General features: G+C 41.0%; 1 protein-coding gene across 1 annotated transcript in view; it reads left to right on the plus strand.

The window, feature by feature from the left end:
• Window positions 1–20,752, plus strand: part of rpgra (retinitis pigmentosa GTPase regulator a) — an 88,780-nt gene that overhangs the window by 7,965 nt on the left and 60,063 nt on the right. Inside the window, exons 3-6 of the mRNA XM_048540121.2 lie at window positions 5,643–5,768; window positions 7,120–7,212; window positions 11,984–12,046; window positions 14,720–14,878. Coding sequence (XP_048396078.2) covers window positions 5,643–5,768; window positions 7,120–7,212; window positions 11,984–12,046; window positions 14,720–14,878 — 441 coding nt within the window. The remainder of the gene's footprint in view (window positions 1–5,642; window positions 5,769–7,119; window positions 7,213–11,983; window positions 12,047–14,719; window positions 14,879–20,752) is intronic.

Consider the following 20,752-nt stretch of genomic DNA (forward strand, 5'->3'; position numbering starts at 1 on the left):
GTAGCCCAAGCCAAACATAGACATGCATGGGAATTCCTAGAGGCCTGGTTCTCAAGCCGTAATGCAATCAACAAGCATATTGAATTGGACCCCATATGCCAACCCATATAGGTCAAAACCGGAAATGACACCACTCACCCTAACAGACCAGACAGTATAAATTCCAAGCGGAGGCCTCACTGATGATGACACCTGGCATGGTGCCGAAACATCTGAATGAAAACAAGCCAGCTCAGCAAGCAAGCCAAATACATCAGCTAGCTTATTTTCCTGCACCTGAATAAGAATCATTTCCTTGAGAGTTAATTTCCTTTGATTTTTCTAATAATTTCTTTCCACCAACACACATACACATGCAGTATCCACCTAACTCGCTAATTTGCCTAATTTGTAACACTACTGAAAGTTGCAATCATGATACTGTCATTTGTATTGCATGCTAATATATTAGTTGAGTGGAGTTTTTGCAATGCAGTGGTAGTATTTCAAACTCTGAGGCAGGAGGCCTAGGCCTGCGGTATATCTGTGCCATAACACATTTGAATGGGTTGACTTTTTTAAAAAAATCAGCTGAGTTCTGTCCTCCCTTATTTTTAGAGAAAAAAAAATACTGGTTGTAGCAAGAATGGCCTCAAATGATTGATTAGTTCTGTAGTCTTTTAATGTACTTATTAATAAAATCAAACAAATGTTAATAACTTGTATTTTGTTTGAGGGTAACGTGAACTATTTCTACAGCATTTTATCTGGCATGTTTTTTTCAAGAAAATATAGGTTAGTTTATAACAGGTTATGCTGTTTGTAAAATCTAGCTGATGCAGAATGGTTGCTGTGTTTTCTTAACAACAGTTACTGCACTTCAAAGCAATTAAATGCATGGTAAAGCATGTTGGGACATTTCGTGTGATGAGCCTGTATGCAAATACTGCTTATTTTTCAGCTACAGAACTTTGTTGGCATGTTAGCATTCTGCTCAAGAGAAATCAAAGATCCATTTTGTTTACCAATATGCACTGTTTTTGAGCAACTGAAATCTTAATTTTATAGCTGGTGAATTTGTGGTCTACAACATCTTATTAGAGCTTTTGTTTGAGTATCTGAGAAGGAATCCTACTCAAATTGCCTTTCTCTTTAAAACCATGATTTATCAAATCTAACGCATCTGTTATGGATTAAGGGGAATTCTATGTATGGAGAGAAAAATGCAGTATACACGATGGGTCAGAAATCAGTCAGTAACTGCAGTTTTAAAATTGCAGAATAATTTACTGTCATTGCATTTTCCATGGTCTGATCCTGGAACATTCTGCATCTGAAAGCAGGGTTGGTTTTTGCATTTATACTCTCAATGCCAGTGCTACCTTAGCACCATTTCCCTTAACTCCATGGTTGCTTATTGATCAGACTGTTTATTAAATATTCAGTACTTGATGTGCAGAAATTTGCTCCTCTTAAGTACTGAAATGACTTTAACGCTGTTGTATTCAGTCCTGACTGCAAACTTCAGTCCATTGCTACTGACTTCATCCCTCTCCCTGGCAACAGTCTGAGATGAAACCAGACTGACCATAAATTCCATCCCCTATTCCCAATTCCTCCATCTCTGCTGCATCTGCTCCCACGATGAGGCATTCCACTCCCGCACATCGCAGATGTCCGAGTTCTTCAAGGACCACAACTTTCCCCCCACAGTGGTCGAGAACACCCTTGACCACGTCTCCCGCATTTCCCGCAACACATCCCTCACACCCTGCCCCCGCCACAACCGCCCAAAGAGGATCCCCCTCATTCTCACACACCACCCCACCAACCTCCGGATACAACGCATCATCCTCCGACACTTCCGCCATCTGCAATCCGACCCCACCACCCAAGACATTTTTCCATCCCCACCCCTGTCTGCTTTCCGGACAGACCACTCTCTCTGTGACTCCCTTGTTCGTTCCACACTGCCCTCCAACCCCAGTACACACGGCACCTTCCCCTGCAACCGCAGGAAATGCTTCACTTGCCCCTACACCTCCTCCCTCACCCCTATCCCAGGCCCCAAGATGACTTTCCATATTAAGCAGAGGTTCACCTGCACATCTGCCAATGTGATATACTGTATCCATTGTACCCGGTGTGGCTTCCTTTACATTGTGGAAACCAAGCGGAGGCTTGGGGACTGCTTTGCAGAACACCTCTGCTCCATTCGCAATAAACAACTGCACCTCCCAGTCGTGAACCATTTCAACTCCCCCTCCCATTCTTTAGATGACATATCCATCATGGGCCTCCTGCAGTGCCACAATGATGCCACCCGAAGGTTGCAGGAACAGCAACTTATATTCCGCTTGGGAACCCTGCAGCCCAATGGTATCAAAGTGGACTTCACCAGCTTCAAAATCTCCCCTTCCCCCACCACATCCCAAAACCAACCCAGCTCTTCCCCTCCCCCCACTGCATCCCAAAACCAGCCCAGCCTGTCTCTGCCTCCCTAACCTGTTCTTCCTCTCACCCATCCCTTCCTCCCACCTCAAGCCGCACCTCCATCTCCTACCTACTAACCTCATCCCACCTCCTTGACCTGTCCGTCTTCCCTGGACTGACCTATCCCCTCCCTACCTCCCCACCTCTACTCTCCTCTCCACCTATCATCTTTTCTCTCCATCTTCGGTTCGCCTCCCCCTCTCTCCCTATTTATTCCAGAACCCTCCCCCCATCCCCCTCTCTGATGAAGGGTCTAGGCCCGAAACGTCAGCTTTTGTGCTCCTGAGATGCTGCTTGGCCTGCTGTGTTCATCCAGCTTCACACTTTGTTATCTTGGATTCTCCAGCATTTGCAGTTCCCATTATCACTGACCACAACCTTGCTGTCACATGCAATCCCTGGATGCACTACATAACCCTCATCCCTCTAATCAGTAAGGTCAAATATTTCTACCTTCATCTGAAGACTTCTTTTTCCACAAAGGGTAACTGACCTGTTACAAACTTCTACATTGCGCATACTTGCATACATTCTGTTTACAATGAAACTTACAAAAAATAAAATCTCCACCTGTCTGCCTACAAATCATATGTTCTGTGTCACAAGTTTAACACTTTCCCTGTCAGTATTTAACATGGAAATATATTTATAAATATTTATAATAGAAACCTGTAAGTAAATGGTTGTCATTGTCAGAGTTGCAAGAGCCAGCTGTTCAACGTGGCTGAGTTCATTCATCCAGTTGTGTTTTTTAACCGATCTTGAGCTCTGTCTACTGCCTTGTCATTTCTACTCAATTTTAGTTCAGCTTTTCATTTTGAATTCGTAAATTTAAGTAGTCCATCATCCACCTCATTAGCCACCTATTTACTCTCCTTGTAGGCTGTATTGTTGTGCTGTGTTCTGCTGCTTGCTATTTCTTGTTCCTAATTGACTCCCTGCTCCCTCATTCAATTCTGGGATTGCCTTTTGACTTTCAAACACATCACCTGACACTATTTTTGCCTGTAGCAATTAACTTGTGGTTTCAGCATTCAAGTGTGGCGGCAAAAGACACTGTCCATGGGAGTAAGAACCAGAAAGTAACTAGAAAAATTGACAATCAGAAAACAGAAGTACCAAAGAACTAACCTGACAGCATTCTGTGACCGTGAGTCAAATGCGAGGTTGCTAGTGGCAAATCCATTCGCTATAGAGTGAGGAACAGTGAGACAGTTGTTTGACAGAGAGATGTGGTGGATGAAATAGGACGTGAGTGTCTGGAGTACTAGTTTCTGGGAAACTAATGAGGAAAATGAAAGGGTTTGCATAAGCCTCTACTGTCTGGCTGCATGCTACCTATTTATCCACTTCTTCCTAGGTTCTGACTCAGGTAGATTGAAGAAAAATAAGACAGAACAAGAGCTGGTCATTATCATGGAATCTGTACAGTGTGGAAACAGGCCCTTTGGCCCAACAAGTCCACACCGACTCATACAGCATCCCACCCAGAGCCATCCCCCATAACCCACCTAATCTACACATCTGTGAACACTACGGGCAGTTTAGCGTGGCCAATGCACCTAGCCTGCACATCTCTGGATCATGGGAGGAAACCAGAGCACCCAGAGGAAACCCACACAGACATGGGGAGAATGTGCAAACTCCACACAGACAGTCGCCCGAGGGTGGACTTGAACCCGGGTCCCTGGTCCTGTGAAGCTGCAGTGCTTTTGTAGAAGGTGAAGAATGCAGGGTAAAGCAGCAAATGAATTACGTGAACAGGAATGCACTGTTCAGAATCTGTCCTTGCAAATTGTGCTTGAAATTTTTCTTCAACTATTTTTGCTTCAAGGTCTCTAAATTTTCTGACTGGTTGTCTGTTGTTCAGTAATGGAGGAGTAGAAGTTTCCTCCGAATAAATTTTGGGAAGACTAAAGCCACTGGCTTTTGTCCTGAATCCAATTTCCATTTCATAGCCATTGATCCCACATTGCACTTGACTCCTGGCCACACAATGCTGTCCGGCTAGTTCTTTGGTGTTTCTGTTTCCTGATTGTCAATTTTTCTCGTTACCTTCTGGATCTCACTGCCACGGACAGTGCCTTTTACTACCATACTTGAATGCTGAATCCATAAGGCTGAAACAGCCTGCAATCAAGGCAATTGCATTAACTGCTGAGATGAACCACCAATCATAACTACACCTCCCTAAGACTGCCTATTTCTTCCTCCTCAATGTTGCCAATTTTGCTCCCTGCTTCAGCTTATTTGCTGCTGCATCTTTCATCTTGGACTTTACTACTTGTGAATTGTAAGAGACAAGCTCACTTCTAACTGGCCTCCTATCTTCCAAACCCCATAAATAGTGATGTCATCCATACCTCTGCTCCCATGTCCTAATTTGCACCAGTGCTTCTTTATCCATTATGCCTGTTCTTATTGTGCTACTTGGCTCCAAGTTGAACAACACTATATGTTTTCTCTCAGTGTCTTCGTGATTTAACTAAATAGGTTTAATGAGTAGTTCAGGCATCTTTGCTACCAGGTCTGATGAAGACTCATCTAGATTTGAAAAGTTAACTTGCTTTCTGTCCACGGATGCTGCCTGACCCGCTGTGATCTGCAGCATTTATTGTTTTCAGTAGAGATTCCAGCATCTGCAGTAATTTGCTCCTCCTCGACTATTGTTAGGTCTTGTGGGAAGGCATGTAGTGCTCACATATGCTGCCTGGTCTTTTTCTTGTGGTAAGTTCTTCCAAAGTTGACATATGAATTGCAACAGCATTGAAATTTTCCTTGGTGTTGAAAACCATCCTAAAAGCACGAAGAACTGAACAAGCAGCTTTACTGCTGTCATCCTGATCTCCCCGCTACTGCCAAAGGCTATCTCAGGCAGTTGGTGGTACATCACAGCAGTTAATGCAAATGCCTTGATTGCCCTTTTCCAGTCATTGATAAGGCCATCACCTCCATTGGATGTCTGGCTCCAGATAATGCACTTGAATCAAAATTGCAAAATTTATGAAAGGTAACATAAGTATTGGAACATCTTGGGCCATTGGTAGAACTTTTTTAGTTCCTGGTTGTGAATAGAAGTTTGTCGATTTTGGAAAATTAATTCATTCCATGCCAACATTAAAACATGTTGATTAAAAATACGTAGTTCATATAATTTATTTTACTTTCAGATTCTGGAGCTGTTTTTACATTTGGTAAAAGCAAATTCTCAGACAACGTTCCCAGTAAGTTCTGGCTAAAAAATGACAAAGCTATCTCAATCAGTTGTGGGGATGAGCATACGGCATTTGTAACTGGTAAGTAATTGGTTTCAAAGTGGCATTCGTTTAATTATTTTCCTGTATGCAAAGACCGGGAAAAATTGCTTTGCTTCAGTTGTTCAGTTGGGACAACTGATAAGGATCACAGACTGTGGAGTCTTGACAGGGTAGATGTTGAGAAGATGTTCCCTATAATGGAAAGACTTAGAACTAGGGTCTCCATTTAAAAATCAGGGTTCATCCATTTAAAGCAAAAATTATTTCAGAGATAGTAGGAGCTGCAGATGCTGGAGAATTTGAGACAACAAGGTATAGAGCTGGATGAACACAGCAGGCCAAGCGGCATCAGAGGACCAGGAAGAAATGGTCTTCAGCCCATTTCTGCAGAAGGGTCTAGGCCCGAAATGTCAAGCTTCCTGCTCCTCTGATGCTGCTTGGCCTGCTGTGTTCATCCAGCTCTACACCTTGTTATCTCTAAAACAAAAATGAGATTTCTCTTCTCAGGTTTGAGCATTTGGAACCCCCTTCCTGAGAAGGTGGTGGAAGCAGTGTCCGTGAATAGTCTAAAACCGAAGGTAGGTAGATTTTTGTAAACAAGGGGGTGAAAAGTTATCAGAGATCAACAGGAATATGGATTTGAGGTTACAATTCGATTAGCCAGGGTCTTATTGAATAACTGAGCTGAAAGAAATGAATGGCCTTCTGCTCCTAATTTGTCTGTGTGCTCATGTATATTTGACTATTTTATCTCAGGTTTCCACTGAGACTCAATTGTATTTTCATGGAGATGATGCTTGTGATTTTTTTTTCTAATTCTATTCTACAGAGAATTACTTATCCTTTCATTACGACACTGCTTGTATTGATAAATTCAACAGCTCATTCTGTGAGATTCCAGCCTCAGGGTGGGTGTCTGTGTGGAGTGTGCACATTCTCTCCATGTCTGTGTGGGTTTCTTCATACAGTCCAAAGGTGTGCAGATTAGGTGGGTTGACCATGCTAAATTGCCCATAGTATCCAGAGATGTGCAGGCTATTTGGATTAGCTATGGGAAATGTGGGATTACAGGGATACAGTAGGAGGATAATTCTGGGTGGAATATTCTTTGGAGGGTCAGTGTGGACTTGATGAGCTGAATGGCCTGCTTCCACACTATAGCGAGTCTATGAAAAGTAGATGGGCTGGTTTGGATGAACATCTGTTCAGGGGTTACAGATACCTGGCTTTTTCCATCTTTTAGTCCTTGCAAAATAATCCAGATATGAAACACAGAAATAAGCAAACAGATCAGTTCTTATATGTTATAAGATGTTGTAACATTATTCAGGGAAACAATGTCAAGTATGGCTTTCAAAAACACATTCACAAATATTGCTTTCTTTGACAGAAAATGGCAAGTTATATATCTTTGGGAGCAACAACTGGGGTCAACTAGGTTTGGGAACAAAGAACACCATCAACAAACCCACTTGTGTCAAAGGTAAATTCTTCCGTCCAGACTTCTCTGTACCCCCGCAACATTCATGTTTCTTGATACTGTAATTTTTAGTCATATATCTAATATACATGCTGTGTGAGTTTCTTTCTGCAATTTGTGTTCTTTTACAGAACCGCTGCCACTTTGTTTCACCAAATTTGTTTTGACTTTACTTGGCTGTAAGTTGTCCAATAATGCAAGATTTTATAATCTGAAAATGTGAGAAGTCATGTTTAAATCAATGTTTCATACTGCACCTATCACAGCTTCCAGTGGTGACCTAATACTAGTATCAATACTTCATTTTGTTAACACCTTTTAATGATTTCTCCGGAGTTAATCCACTATGGAAAAGCACCATATTATAAAATCCTCTACATCGAGCAGACAAAATGCAGAATGGGTGGCCACTTTGTGGAATATCTCCTGTCAGTCTGCAAGCATGACCCTGACCTTCCTTTCACATCAATACGCCATATTGGTCTAATGCTCTCATTTCTGTTTTAGGTCTGTTGCCGTGTTTCAGCAAAGCCCAATGCAAGCTAGGGAAACAGCGTCACATTTTCTGTTTAGGTGGTTTACTGCCTCCTGAGCTCAACATTGAGTTCAATAGATAGAGAACATGAACTCTTGTCTCCCACATTTTTGTATTCCCTACCTTATACTCCAGCATCTGGTTTTCTTGTTTGGCTTTCAGCATAAATTACCCATCTTCTGTCATTAACTACCTGCTGTGAGTACCTACTGAGATCCAGAATCTTTTCTTTACAACCATTACCTTTTGTTCTGTGACACCTGTGATCTTTAATTTCCTGCACTTTCTCAATCTCTTTTGACCTTCTGTTTCATTTTTTTTCTCCCAATCTTTTTCTGCAGAAAGAAACATCACTTTTCCATCTCTGTCTTAGTTCCAAAGAAGTCATATTGGATTTAAAACATTATCCCTGTTTCTCCTCCCACAGATACTGCCAGACCTGCTGAATATTCGGCCTTACTTCCACTCCTATGTCTTATGGTCTTATTCCCCGCTATTTCAGCAGAAGTTAATGGTCAAGTTCAGGATGAAATAAACAGAATTAAAAGCATACTTTTTGGAACCATTTGCAGTGGTATGTTTATAATTCTCAGTTTACGTCATTCTGAACCTGAACATTGATTGCTGTTGACAATTGAAACTCAGCAGGTCTGATAGCATCTGTGGAGATAAAAGCAGTGTTAACATTTTGAGTCCAATACAACTTTTCTTCAAAACCCCACTCAGGGAGCATGAATTTAGATCCCATTGTGGCAATTCATTGAGTAAAATATCTGTAATCTATTTGATTCATTCACAGGATGTAGGTGTCGCTGGCTATTATTGGCCTTTCCCTAATTGTCAGCCACATTTGTGTGGGTCTGGAGTCACAATAGGCTAGACTGGGTAAAGCTGCAGTTACCTTCACTAAAGACATTAGTAAACCAGAGGGTTTTTCTGACAGTTGTTTCATGGTCATTATTAGAATCTTAATTTCAAACTTTTATTGGATTCAAATTCCACCATATGTTCTGGAAGAATTTGAACTTGGGTTCCCAGACTAAGACTTGGGTCTCCGGATTGATAGTCTGACGATAACACCATTAAGCCATTGCTTCCCTCATTTGAAAGTCGCCTCAGTAATCGTGACCATGAAGCCATTCTTGATTTTTTTTCTAAAAATCAATCTGGTTCATGAATGCTCTTTAAAGAAGGAAATGTGCCATCCTTACCTGGAGTAGCTTGCATTTGTCTCTTAATTGTCCTTTGAAATAGCCTGGCAAGCCATTACAGAAAGTAAATAGGTTTTAAATGAAAATTTAAAGCAGTGTGACAATTAGATCATATACCCAGATATTTTCCTTTGTATATGTTATTCTACCTAAATGATAATGATACAGAAGCATTTGATGGAACAGACGTTACAAGGAATAAGAGAAAAACAATGGATAAGCTGAGAACATGAGTTATCCTTATTAGATTAATGAAAATAGGTATGGAGCAGTCAAGTTAATATTCATTGTACAGGTGAGTTTTAAAATTTAGGCCAGAAATGCAAATTTGTCACGTAGAGAGAATGAGAAATTTTTAACACTGACACTTTACAATAAGCATAAACACCTTGGGTCCGTTTCTTAGTTGTTTGGATTTCCAAACGAAACCCATTATTTGTAGTTGTGACTGTTTCCTCTTAATTACATGTTTAAGTACTGCTGCAAGTGCTATATATTTAATAAACCAATGGCACCAGATTTCAGTTTTAAAAACCATTATGATTTGTGGAATAATAATAAATAATAGCCCCATTTCTAACACTGTCATGTCCTTGGAATTCTTTTGGATACTTTTGAGTCAATGAATTGCATAATTATGATAAGGCATTTAGCAGCAGATAAGCTACAGCAGGAGCAACGTCGGGCCTGGTGAAAGTAGGCTGTCCTGGTGATAAGAGATAATGGGAACTGCAGATGCTGGAGAATCCAAGATAACAAAGTGTGAAGCTGGATGAACACAGCAGGCCCAGCAGCATCTCAGGAGCACGAAAGCTGACTTTTCAGGCCTAGACCCTTCATCAGAGAGGGGGATGGGGAGAGAGTTCTGGAATAAATAGGGAGAGAGGGGGAGGCGGACCGAAGATGGAGAGCAAAGAAGATAGGTGGAGAGGAGGGTAGAGGTGGGGAGGTAGGGAGGGGATAGGTCAGTCCAGGGAAGACGGACAGGTCGAGGAGGCGGGATGAGTTTAGTAGGTAGGAAATGGAGGTGCGGCTTGAGGTGGGAGGAAGGGATAGGTGATAGGAAGAACAGGTTAGGGAGGCGGGGACAAGCTGGGCTGGTTTTGTGACGCAGTGGGGGGAGGGGACGATCTGAGCTCGTCCTGGTGATAATGTAATTATGTGGTCAGAAGCTCATTTCAGGGTTGAATGCATTAGCAAACGTACTGGTCTGATCTTGTCTGCCTCAACCCAAAGTATTCGCTAGAAAGAAGAATGGAGTTGGTAGCATAAACTAATGTTAAATAAAAGATATTCCTCCTTATTATAAATTTTTAGATTTATGAGGATGTAATTGAGACCATTTAAGGGTACAAAGGGGCTTAAAAATAACAAACATATATGAAGATAATAAAATGTGAGGCTGGATGAACACAGCAGGCCAAGCAGCATCTCAGGAGCACAAAAGCTGACGTTTCGGGCCTCTGAGCTCTGATGAAGGGTCTAGGCCCGAAACGTCAGCTTTTGTGCTCCTGAGATGCTGCTTGGCCTGCTGTGTTCATCCAGCCTCACATTTTATTATCTTGGAATCTCCAGCATCTGCAGTTCCCATTATCTCTCAAACATATATGAAGATTTGTTTCAATGATGTAATTGTTAGTGGAGACATGAGTTGCTTGTAATCCATCACAGAATCTGGAATGAAGCTTCATGGCAATGACTTAATTTGCATGACTGTCACAGGTAAGCTTAAGTGCTCAAAACCAATAAATCCCCCAGGTTGGATGTTATAATAACATAATTGGTAAGTGGGGCTGTGAACATCATGTGTAAACTATCAATCATTAGAAGTGTGTTATTGAATCCCAAACTACAAATAAACCAATATGGTGCCTATTTTTAAGAAAAGCAATGAAAATGCTAGCCTTGCATCGGCTTCAGACAAAATAATGGAGCTAATGTGGTAATTTTTGGCAGATAGCATACTTTCAGGAAGGAACAGGCAGGAAACAGTGATATGGACTACGTGCAAGCAGACGGAAATAGTTTGGAATGAGATCACGGGTTGTACAGACATGTGGGCCAAAGGTTGGTCTTTTTTAAGAAAGTGACAATTCTGGTCAGTGTTAGAAAGTCATCTGGCATTTTAATCCTCAACTTTTAGAAAGTACATGATACTGTAATTAGAGTGAAAAGGTTGAAAGTTTTCATTTTTTTTAGAAAGACAGCAAAGATAGCAGTGGAGGATTACCATTGACAGTTGAAACTCGACAGGCCTGTGGCTAAACTGTGTAAAGGCAGCAGTTTCCTTCACTAAAGGAATTAGTTAACCAGGTGGGTTTGTCTGACATTAGTTTCATGGTCATCATTGGAGTTTTAATTTCAAACTTTTATCGGATTCAAATTCCACCATCTGCTGTGGCAGAATTTGAATGTGGGTTTCCAGAATGTGACGTGGGTCTCTGAGGGATGAAAGATGTAGTGTCAATGCCACCAGATAAGTAAGGTTGAATGTGTATGAAGCATCTCAGGAAAAGTTATCAGATCGTTAGGAGTTTTCATATGAGGGAGTAGAAGAGTTGGTGGTGGATCCATAGATGAGAAAACTTTAGTAAGGGAAATGGAGGAGAAGTTATGAAATGAAGAATGTGGACATCACAGCACATCTCGTAGAAGATGAATATATAGTTGTGGTTAGCAGAAGTCATAAACAAAACAAAGTGGACGTTCAGCATCTGCTTTAAATTGATATATCAGGGATGCTGTGTTTCCTTGTAATTAATACCATAAATCTCTTGAATCAGGCCTGTGCAAGAAGTGTTATACTCATGTTCCCAAATTGTTGGGGGTAGAGCAATTGTCTGAGTTCTGTTTATTTCTTATTTGCAAGAGTTCAATGTATTTGCGTCAAAAACAAAGTATCAAGCAAAGAAAAACAACAGCTGCACATGAACAAAATTATTTTTAAAACATTTTGATGTAGTTTTATCTATTGAAGTTTTTACATGAGAACGGAATTTTGTATTCAATGTTTTTGTTTCTGTTTCAGCATTGAAATCAGAGAAAGTGAAGCTAATTGCCTGTGGGCGAAACCATACATTAGTTTGCACCGGTATGTTGGTTACCAGGTGATGCTGGTTTTTCAATTACATCATTGTTAATATGAATGTTTCAAATTATACTTACGTAATTTAGCTTGCAAAAATAAGCGAAATGTGTCGTAGGAGCAAAGAGGTCCTTCTGCAGCTGTACAGGGCCCTGGTAAGACTGCACCTGGAGTACTGTGTGCAGTTTTGGTCTCCAAATTTGAGGAAGGACATTCTTACTATTGAGGGAGTGCAGCGTAGGTTCACGAGGTCAATTCCTGAATTGGCGGGACTATCATATGTTGAAAGATTGGAGCGACAGAGCTTGTATACACTTGTTTAGAAGGATGAGTAGGGTCTGATTGAGGTGTATAAGATTATTAAGGGATTGGACACTCTGGAGGCAGGAAGCATGTTTCCGCTGATGGGTGAGTCCAGAACCAGAGGACACAGTTTAAAAATAAGGGGTCGGCCATTTAGAACAGAGTTGAGGAAAAACCTCTTCACCCAGAGAGTGGTGGATATGTGGAATGCTCTGCCCCAGAAGACAGTGGAGGCCAACTCTCTGGATACTTTCAAGAAAGAGATGGATAGAGCTGTTAAAGATAGTGGAATCAAGGGTTATGGGGATAAGGCAGGAACAGGATACTGATTGTGGATGATCAGCCATGATCATGATGAATGGTGGTGCTGGCTTGAAGGGCCAAATGGCCTACTCCAGCACCTATTGTCTACTGAATTTTGTAATGTGTTATAATTATTACGTTCATGTTCACTTTCTGGCTACTTTATTTTTATATTATAAATGTTCAGATTTGAATTTTTAATAGAAACTGCCTATGTAAAACTTTCATACTGTATCTCCAAGCTCCCAATGATAGTGGTGCTGTAGGACGTCAGTTTTGGAACTCCAAATTCTTCAGCCTGAACAGAAAAGGAGCAGCATCTGTTCTAATAACTTAGCTTCCCAATTTTCTCAATATCTATAACATTATATATATGTTATATTTGTATATGGAAGCTGCTAGACCCTGTCCATATGACTTGATTTATTTTGCTGTGCTTTGTATACACTTCCAGTTTTTGACATCATGGATTTTTGACATCTACATTCTTAGTAGGATTTGCCTGCAATCGAGCTACTGCATGTTGTGCAGATAAATGTTGTAATCTCTCAAAGATCTTTCGCCACTTTGTTGTTAATATTGACAAGAATAGCAGTGAGCATTTGAACAGGGCAGGATATTTTGCATGTAGATTTTTCCTGTCCAACCATTTTGTGCACCCAGGAGTGTAAATGGGCTGGAAGTTGTCTCTGCACCCTGAATTCCTTTCAGCAGCCTCAAAATTGAGACTAAGTGTAAAGTGGCCCCATTAAGGTCCTCACTTGGGACAATGGCAGGCTGGATGCCCTAGGCCTCACTGTTGCATCTAAAGTTGTGAATAAATTGAAAGTGAATGGGGAGGGTGTTGGGAGGACCACCTCAGAGCCCTACAGTGGTTGATTGTAAATTCTGCCTGGAAAATTTTAAGATCTAGCCATTTTCATTTAGCGTAAATTTTTGGTTTATGTGCAGAGACTAATTATGTTGAGAAGTGTCCCTTTTTGACACATTTTGTGTTCTCTTGATTTGTGCCCTCTTTCATCTTGGGCTTCTCCTGGGATGTGCCAATGGTGCATACCCAGCTTTCTCCCCGATCATTCAGTTATTAACATGTTACCCAGGATTCTTGCACAAACCATTGAGGATGACAGTGGAATCAGGTTAAAGAAACTCTGTGCAGTTTAGAGACTGGTAACGATCTAGAAGACAAGAGATTAACATTGCCAGGTTGATAGAGCAAGTGGGAATATTCTGAGACACTCATGTAGCATTTAGCAGTTACTTGATTGGTTTTAATATAACATCATTAGCGATACATCTCCAAATCAATAATTAATAAGGTGAAAGGAATCTGAAAAGAAAGTGCATTACTTGTTTTTTTAAGGCATTAATAATTTATATTTTTTTAGCGTTTGATTCCTGTGCAACTTCACAATCTGACTACCTTTATTTATAATTGGACCTACCTGTATAAACCTGTAATTACTTATGTGTTTAAAACAGATAATGAATTACACCTGTGCTACATCAGTTCATTTAGGGTCTGCGTTCAACCTCTTTTGTACTTCAGAATACGAACGACTTACTTTGCAATGCCATTGCAGATTAACCAGCACGGAAATGAATTTTGTCTGTTTCATCTGGACCTAATGTTCTGCAAAAACATCAATGTGGAATAGATTTCTGGCAGCAATCTGTTTGTTTGTAATTGGAGCACATCCTGTAGTTTGTTTTAGCAAAGCGGTTTTGTCTTGTACAACCAATGAAGACCAACTTAGAGTTAACAGTCATTTCTGGCTGGCCTAAAATGGCCATGTTATGCAGTGCCTTTTAATTAAAACAAAATTTGGCTGGAAGTGGGTATAACAGCTTTTACATTTTTGAAGATGAGCTTTCACAATTTTGGATCAGTGATTATAATCCAATTCTGCGTTTGATTTTTAGAACCTTTTTTTTGGTTTCCTCAATTCCTCCCTTTGTTGATTTTACCTGTGCTAATCATGGTTTATCGTTAAGACATAAAAAATCATAAATGGAGCTGAAACGATAAGAATTGTGCTTAATTTTAAGACCTGACCAATATATCTATTTCAGAACAAGGAAATGTTTATGCTGCTGGTGACAACAGTGAAGGACAGTTGGGCCTGGGACACACTGAGGAAAGAACAGCATTTCAACGTGTAGAGTTCTTCACAAGTCAGAAAAAAATCAAACATTTGGCAGCTGGATCAAACATCTCGGCAGCTTTAACAGGTAAGGGATTTTGAAAGCATTGAGGCTTAATGGGCATAATTAACAATTTACATTATAATCAGGACATCCCTATAATCAGGGGATAGGTTGGGATGCTGTTTGGCAGTTTGTTGCACGCTCGACGGGTTGAACGGCCTCTATCTGCATTGTAAAGATTCTATGATTCTACTTCAGGATAGTTGTACATACCTTGTCTCTTCAAAATATTCCCTTCTGTTACAGATTTTACTGTATGATCCTTGGTATGCCCATTATGTCTGAAAGTGTCCAGGCTGCATCCAATGCTAAGTTCTAATTTTCAAACCTGAAGTAAATCCTAGGATCAAATGTAATAAAAAGAGAAATTTCTGGAGAAATACAGCAGACTTGGCAGTATCTGTGGAGAGAGAAACAGAGTTAATATTTTGAATCTCTGCTTCAGAACACATTGGATCTGACGTAGAGTCATACTGGACCTGAAACATTAATTGTTTCTTTCTCCACAGAGCCTATGATGTGGAGGTGCAGGTGTTGGACTGGGTTGGATAAAGCCAGAAGTTACATGACATGAGGTTGTAGTCCAACAGGTTTGTTTGAAATCACAAGATTCAGAGTGCTGCTCCTTCACCTGATGAAGCGCTTCGGAACCTTGCGATTTCAAATAAACTTGTTGGACTAAACCTGGTGATAATGGGAACTGCAGATGCTGGAGAATCCAAGATAGTAAAGTGTGAAGCTGGATGAACACAGCAGGCCAAGCAGCATTTCGGGAGCACAAAAGCTGACGTTTCGGGTCTAGACCCTTCATCAGAGAAGGGGATGGGGTGAGGGTTCTGGAATACATAGGGAGAGAGAGGGAGGCGGACCGAAGATGGAGAGAAAAGAAGATAGGTGGAGAGGAGAGTAGAGGTGGGGAGGTGGGGAGGGGATAGGTCAGTCCAGGGAAGACAGACAGGTCAAGGAGGCGGGATGAGGTTAATAGGTAGGAAATGGAGGTGCGGCTTGGGGTGGGAGGAAGGGATGGGTGAGAGGAAGAACAGGTTAGGGAGGCAGAGACAGGCTGGGCTGGTTTTGGGATGCAGTGGGTGGAGGGGAAGAGCTGGGCTGGTTGTGTGGTGCAGTGGGGAGAGGGGACGAACTGGGCTGCTTTTGGGATGCAGTGGGGGAAGGGGAGATTTTGAAGCTTGTGAAGTCCACATTGATTCCATTGGGCTGCAGGGTTCCCAAGCGGAATATGAGTTGCTGTTCCTGCAACCTTCGGGTGGCATCATTGTGGCACTGCAGGAGGCCCATGATGGACATGTCGTCTGAGGAATGGGAGGGGGAGTTAAAATGGTTCGCGACTGGGAAGTGCAGTTGTTTATTGCGAATGGAGCGGAGGTGATCTGCAAAGCGGTCCCCAAGCCTCCGCTTGGTTTCCCCAATGTAAAGGAAGCCACACCAGGTACAGTGGATACAGTATACCACATTGGCAGATGTGCAGGTGAACCTCTGCTTAATATGGAAAGTCATCTTGGGGCCTGGGATAGGGGTGAGGGAGGAGGTGTGGGGGCAAGTGTAGCATTTCCTGCGGTTGCAGGGAAGGTGCCGGGTGTGGTGGGGTTGGAGGGCAGTGCGGAGCGAACAAGGGAATCACAGAGAGAGTGGTCTCTCCGGAAAGCAGACAAGGGTGGGGATGGAAAAATGTCTTGGGTGGTGGGGTAGGATTGTAGATGGTGGAAGTGTCGGAGGATGAGGCGTTGTATCCGGAGGTTGGTGGGGTGGTGTGAGAGAACGAGGGGGATCACCTAAACCTGGTGTTGTGTGACTTCTGACTTTGACCACAGATGCTCTCAGACCTACCGAGTACCTCTGTTTTTATTTCAAATTTGCAGCATCCACACTGTTTTGCTTTTATCTCAAGATCAACTGTATTTTTTTCTTGCCCCCATTGATGAATTACTATACTGTTGCTAATCAGTCCATGGAACAATGTTCTTGCAGAACACCAGTATGCTGTTTGACCAGTGTTGTTCAAGCTTTGACTTTACTAAAGCAATGTGAAACTACTTCAAGTTCTGATGAAATCGGCAACTGTTTCTCTTCTTGCACTTGCTGCCAGACATGGCTTAAATGCTTTCCAGTATTTTGATTTGAATTCAAAACTTGCTGCCAGATTTTTGCTATGACCAATAGCCTTGTGTTTTTCCTTCAAATACTTGCTTCCCTTCCCTTAACAGATGTGATTCACTGCTTTAACGACTTCTTTAGGCAAAGAAGTTCATGTGCTCATAACAGTTTACAAATTTCTCAATCCCCTTGTGACAAGTTTAAATTAATGGTTACTTGTTGCTATTGAGCTAGGCAAGAAATATTTGTTTATTCACTCCGTGGAAGACCTACATGGTTAAAATAAAGAGGGATTAATAAATCTCTTAGCTTGTATGCTAATCTCGTTAATATATTGCCTCTGCTATATTAACTGTCATTCCTCATCCCTTGCATCATCTTGGTGACTTTGTCTAACATGAGCTTTATGGTTTTAATTTCCTTTCTATAATGAGTAAAATGTACAGTAGAACTTTAGTACAGTCTCTTTACTCCCTGTGCTTTGACTTTATTTTTAAACATGGAAGTTGTTTTTAAGGAAGAAATTTTGCACCCATAAATCTCTCTGCTCTACCATCCACTTCCACAGAGCCTGTATTCTCATTCTTAAATCTTCTTCCCAAAATTCACCGTTTCATACTTCTGAATTCCGCATCATCAAAAAATTTCAAGATTGTGCCCCATAAACCTATCTTCAAATCCTGATCCCCAAACACGGAACGGTGTTTTGAAGATTCACACAAAACTTGAAGTATTAACTCTGTTTCTCTCTCCATAGATGCTGTTAAACCTATTATGTTTCTCCAACATTCTGTGTTTCAGATTTTAAGCACTCACAGCATTTTGTCATTACACTGCTTACAAAATTTTCTCCAGTCCTAATAAAAACAGTTAATTATAACCATTTATTTACTGTCTTGTTAATCGACTATATGTTCATATTGTTACGTTTCTCTTATTTAGCATTTTAAAATAATAATACAATCTTTCCAGTTTCAGTTATGCGTTGACAAACTTTTAAATAATTCTTACTATTTGCATACTGATAGCTCATTCATTTGATTATCAAAACCTCTGAAGAGGAATTTTGGCGGAATATTCACCATGATCATTTCATCCTGGAAACTTAGGTTTGAATCCATCTTAGGCTAATGAGACAACCAGCTCCTCTTTCAGTCCTAGCTGAAAGATCTTGACTGATGTAAATTTGGCAGTCTTAAATCAGCTCCTTATGAAATTCGCCAACATAATCTGCTGTTTTCATTCAGAAAGGTCATGGTAATGTGTTGTAAACAGTGCAGTCACAGTTCACTTATAGCACTGTTGTGCTGACGTGTTGTGAATTGAGTGAGACTTTGTAAAGGCAGGTGTCTCATTCTGCTTCCCATAAAAATCAGTTAGGACCTTGATGTCTGTTTTACAAGTCACATTTATTGTCAATATAAAGTGATTCTGACATCACACCATATTAAACTTGTTGGGTGTGAATGCAGTGTTAAACAATCTATGGAATGAGACTGTCTGTCTTTTGAAATTACCAAATGTTCATTGCAACTGAACTGAAGGATTTTAACATTACAAATAATGGGTATTGAGACCACATGATGCCAGACCCACAACTGCTTTGTAGTGATAGGTTTCTGGTATGTTGTTTCATAGAACATAGAACATAGAACAGTACAGCACAGAACAGGCCCTTCAGCCCACAATGTTGTGCCGACCATTGATCCTCATGTATGCACCCTCAAATTTCTGTGACCATATACATGTCCAGCAGTCTCTTAAATGACCCCAATGACCTTGCTTCCACAACTGCTGCTGGCAACGCATTCCATGCTCTCACAACTCTCTGCGTAAAGAACCTGCCTCTGACATCCCCTCTATACTTTCCACCAACCAGCTTAAAACTATGACCCCTCGTGCTAGCCATTTCTGCCCTGGGAAATAGTCGCTGGCTATCAACTCTATCTATGCCTCTCATTATCTTGTATAAGATTTAAACTGCCATTTTGAAAATGATTATCTGTAATGTGTATTTAAAATGATATGATCTTTCTAGATAAAGATTGCTTTCATTCCAATGGCTTCATTTAAATACTAAAGAAAAAGGTCAAAGAAGATTGTGAAGAAATAAAGCAGTGTGGATTTCATCTTTAGAAATAAGCTCATGAAATAACGTAGTTCAGGTTAACATTATAGGTCCCATGAAACAATATTTTGATCTGAAACATAAGAATGAAACCAGAGAATTTATGTATCAAACTGTCTGGATCCTGGTATTAGGCAAATTACTAACCTTCCTTCACATCCGAGAAAACCCTTGGTTGACCAAGTACTCCTCATACTATCAAACATTTCAATTGATTTTTGCATTCAGGCCCTTTCAGCGTGATCCATTTCGTATTCTCTAGATTTGCTTTCAACAAGTTTAGTTCTTCAAATTTCGGGATATTGCCTTGTTTTGGATTCCCTTTCTAGCTTGATCAGTCATTCACTATTGAGGACTTTTCTTTGCTGTTCAAACCTCCTCAGTCAGGTTAACCTCCTCAATTCCAGGGAATATAACTCAATTTAATCTAATCTTTTAGCTACATGCCTTCGTCCACATACCATCCTGGTGAAATATTGCTGGACTTTGTTCAGGGTTAACTGTGTCCTTCCTAAGTAAGGTGCCTAACAAAATTAATTAGATTACCCCAATGCAATCTGACTGGTGTTCTGTGAATTTTAAATCTATATGTCATAAGATGAATCCCTTTTAGTTTACTTGTTGCTTTTTGCAATTTAAACTGTGCTTTTAATGGCAGAAGGACCAGGATTGTTAAATGTCCTTGCTTATCAATTCCATCCACCCAACAATAATCTGACATAGGATACCTTGTATATTCCTACCTACTATATTTACACTCAGCCTGCACCTACCATTATTCTGCACATTTGTTTAACTTGTGTCCTTTTGCGACTTTATGATCTTAGTTCTTAACTATTTTTGTACCTCCAGGCTAACAGTGATGTTCAAACTTTGACATACTTTCCCTATTCCAAAGGATTTTTTTCTGCAAAGGTGGATAGGTTGAGTTTGGAAATTTCACAGAGAGACCCACTTGATTTACAAGATCCCATTGCATGTAATTTTCATTCTGGGGTGGAAGGTGAGAGGAACTGACTTGGGTGTTACTTTCATGCTAATATGTGTAATAGGTGTACAAGGTAATGAGAGGCATGGATAGAGTCGATAGCCAGAGACTTTTCCCCAGGGCAGGATTGACTGCCACGAGGGGTCATAGATTTAAGGTGATAGGAGGAAGGTATAGAGGAGACGTCAGAGAGAGGTTCTTCACCCAGAGAGTTGTGAGCGCGTGGAATACTTTGCCAGTGGTAGTTGTGGAAGCAGAGTCATTAGTGACATTTAAGCAACTGCTGGACATGCACATGGACAGCAGTAAATTGAGGGGAATGTAGGTTAGGTTATTTTATTTTTGGATTAGGATTATTCCACGGCACAACATTGTGGGCCGAAGGGCCTGTACTGTGCTGTACTTTTCTATGTTCTATGGTCAGGCCACAGGAACCATAGGGTTCCTTAACAGAGCTCATATTTACTTGATGCCAATAAAACTCTCTCATCTCCTACATCCATTTAACTTTTAAAAATCCTGTGCCTATGAGGGCCATGTGTGGTAGTTATGTCTTCATGCAAAAGTTCACTCGTCTGTAGCTAACCAACTTGCCTGGAACCTCTGGTGTTGGAGGTTCGGGGTGTGGGTGGGGGTGGTGTGGTTTGTGGCGTGTGGGGATGCTGGAAAT

Source organism: Stegostoma tigrinum, chromosome 12 (assembly GCF_030684315.1).
Source record: "Stegostoma tigrinum isolate sSteTig4 chromosome 12, sSteTig4.hap1, whole genome shotgun sequence".
Classification (NCBI taxonomy): domain Eukaryota; kingdom Metazoa; phylum Chordata; class Chondrichthyes; order Orectolobiformes; family Stegostomatidae; genus Stegostoma; species Stegostoma tigrinum.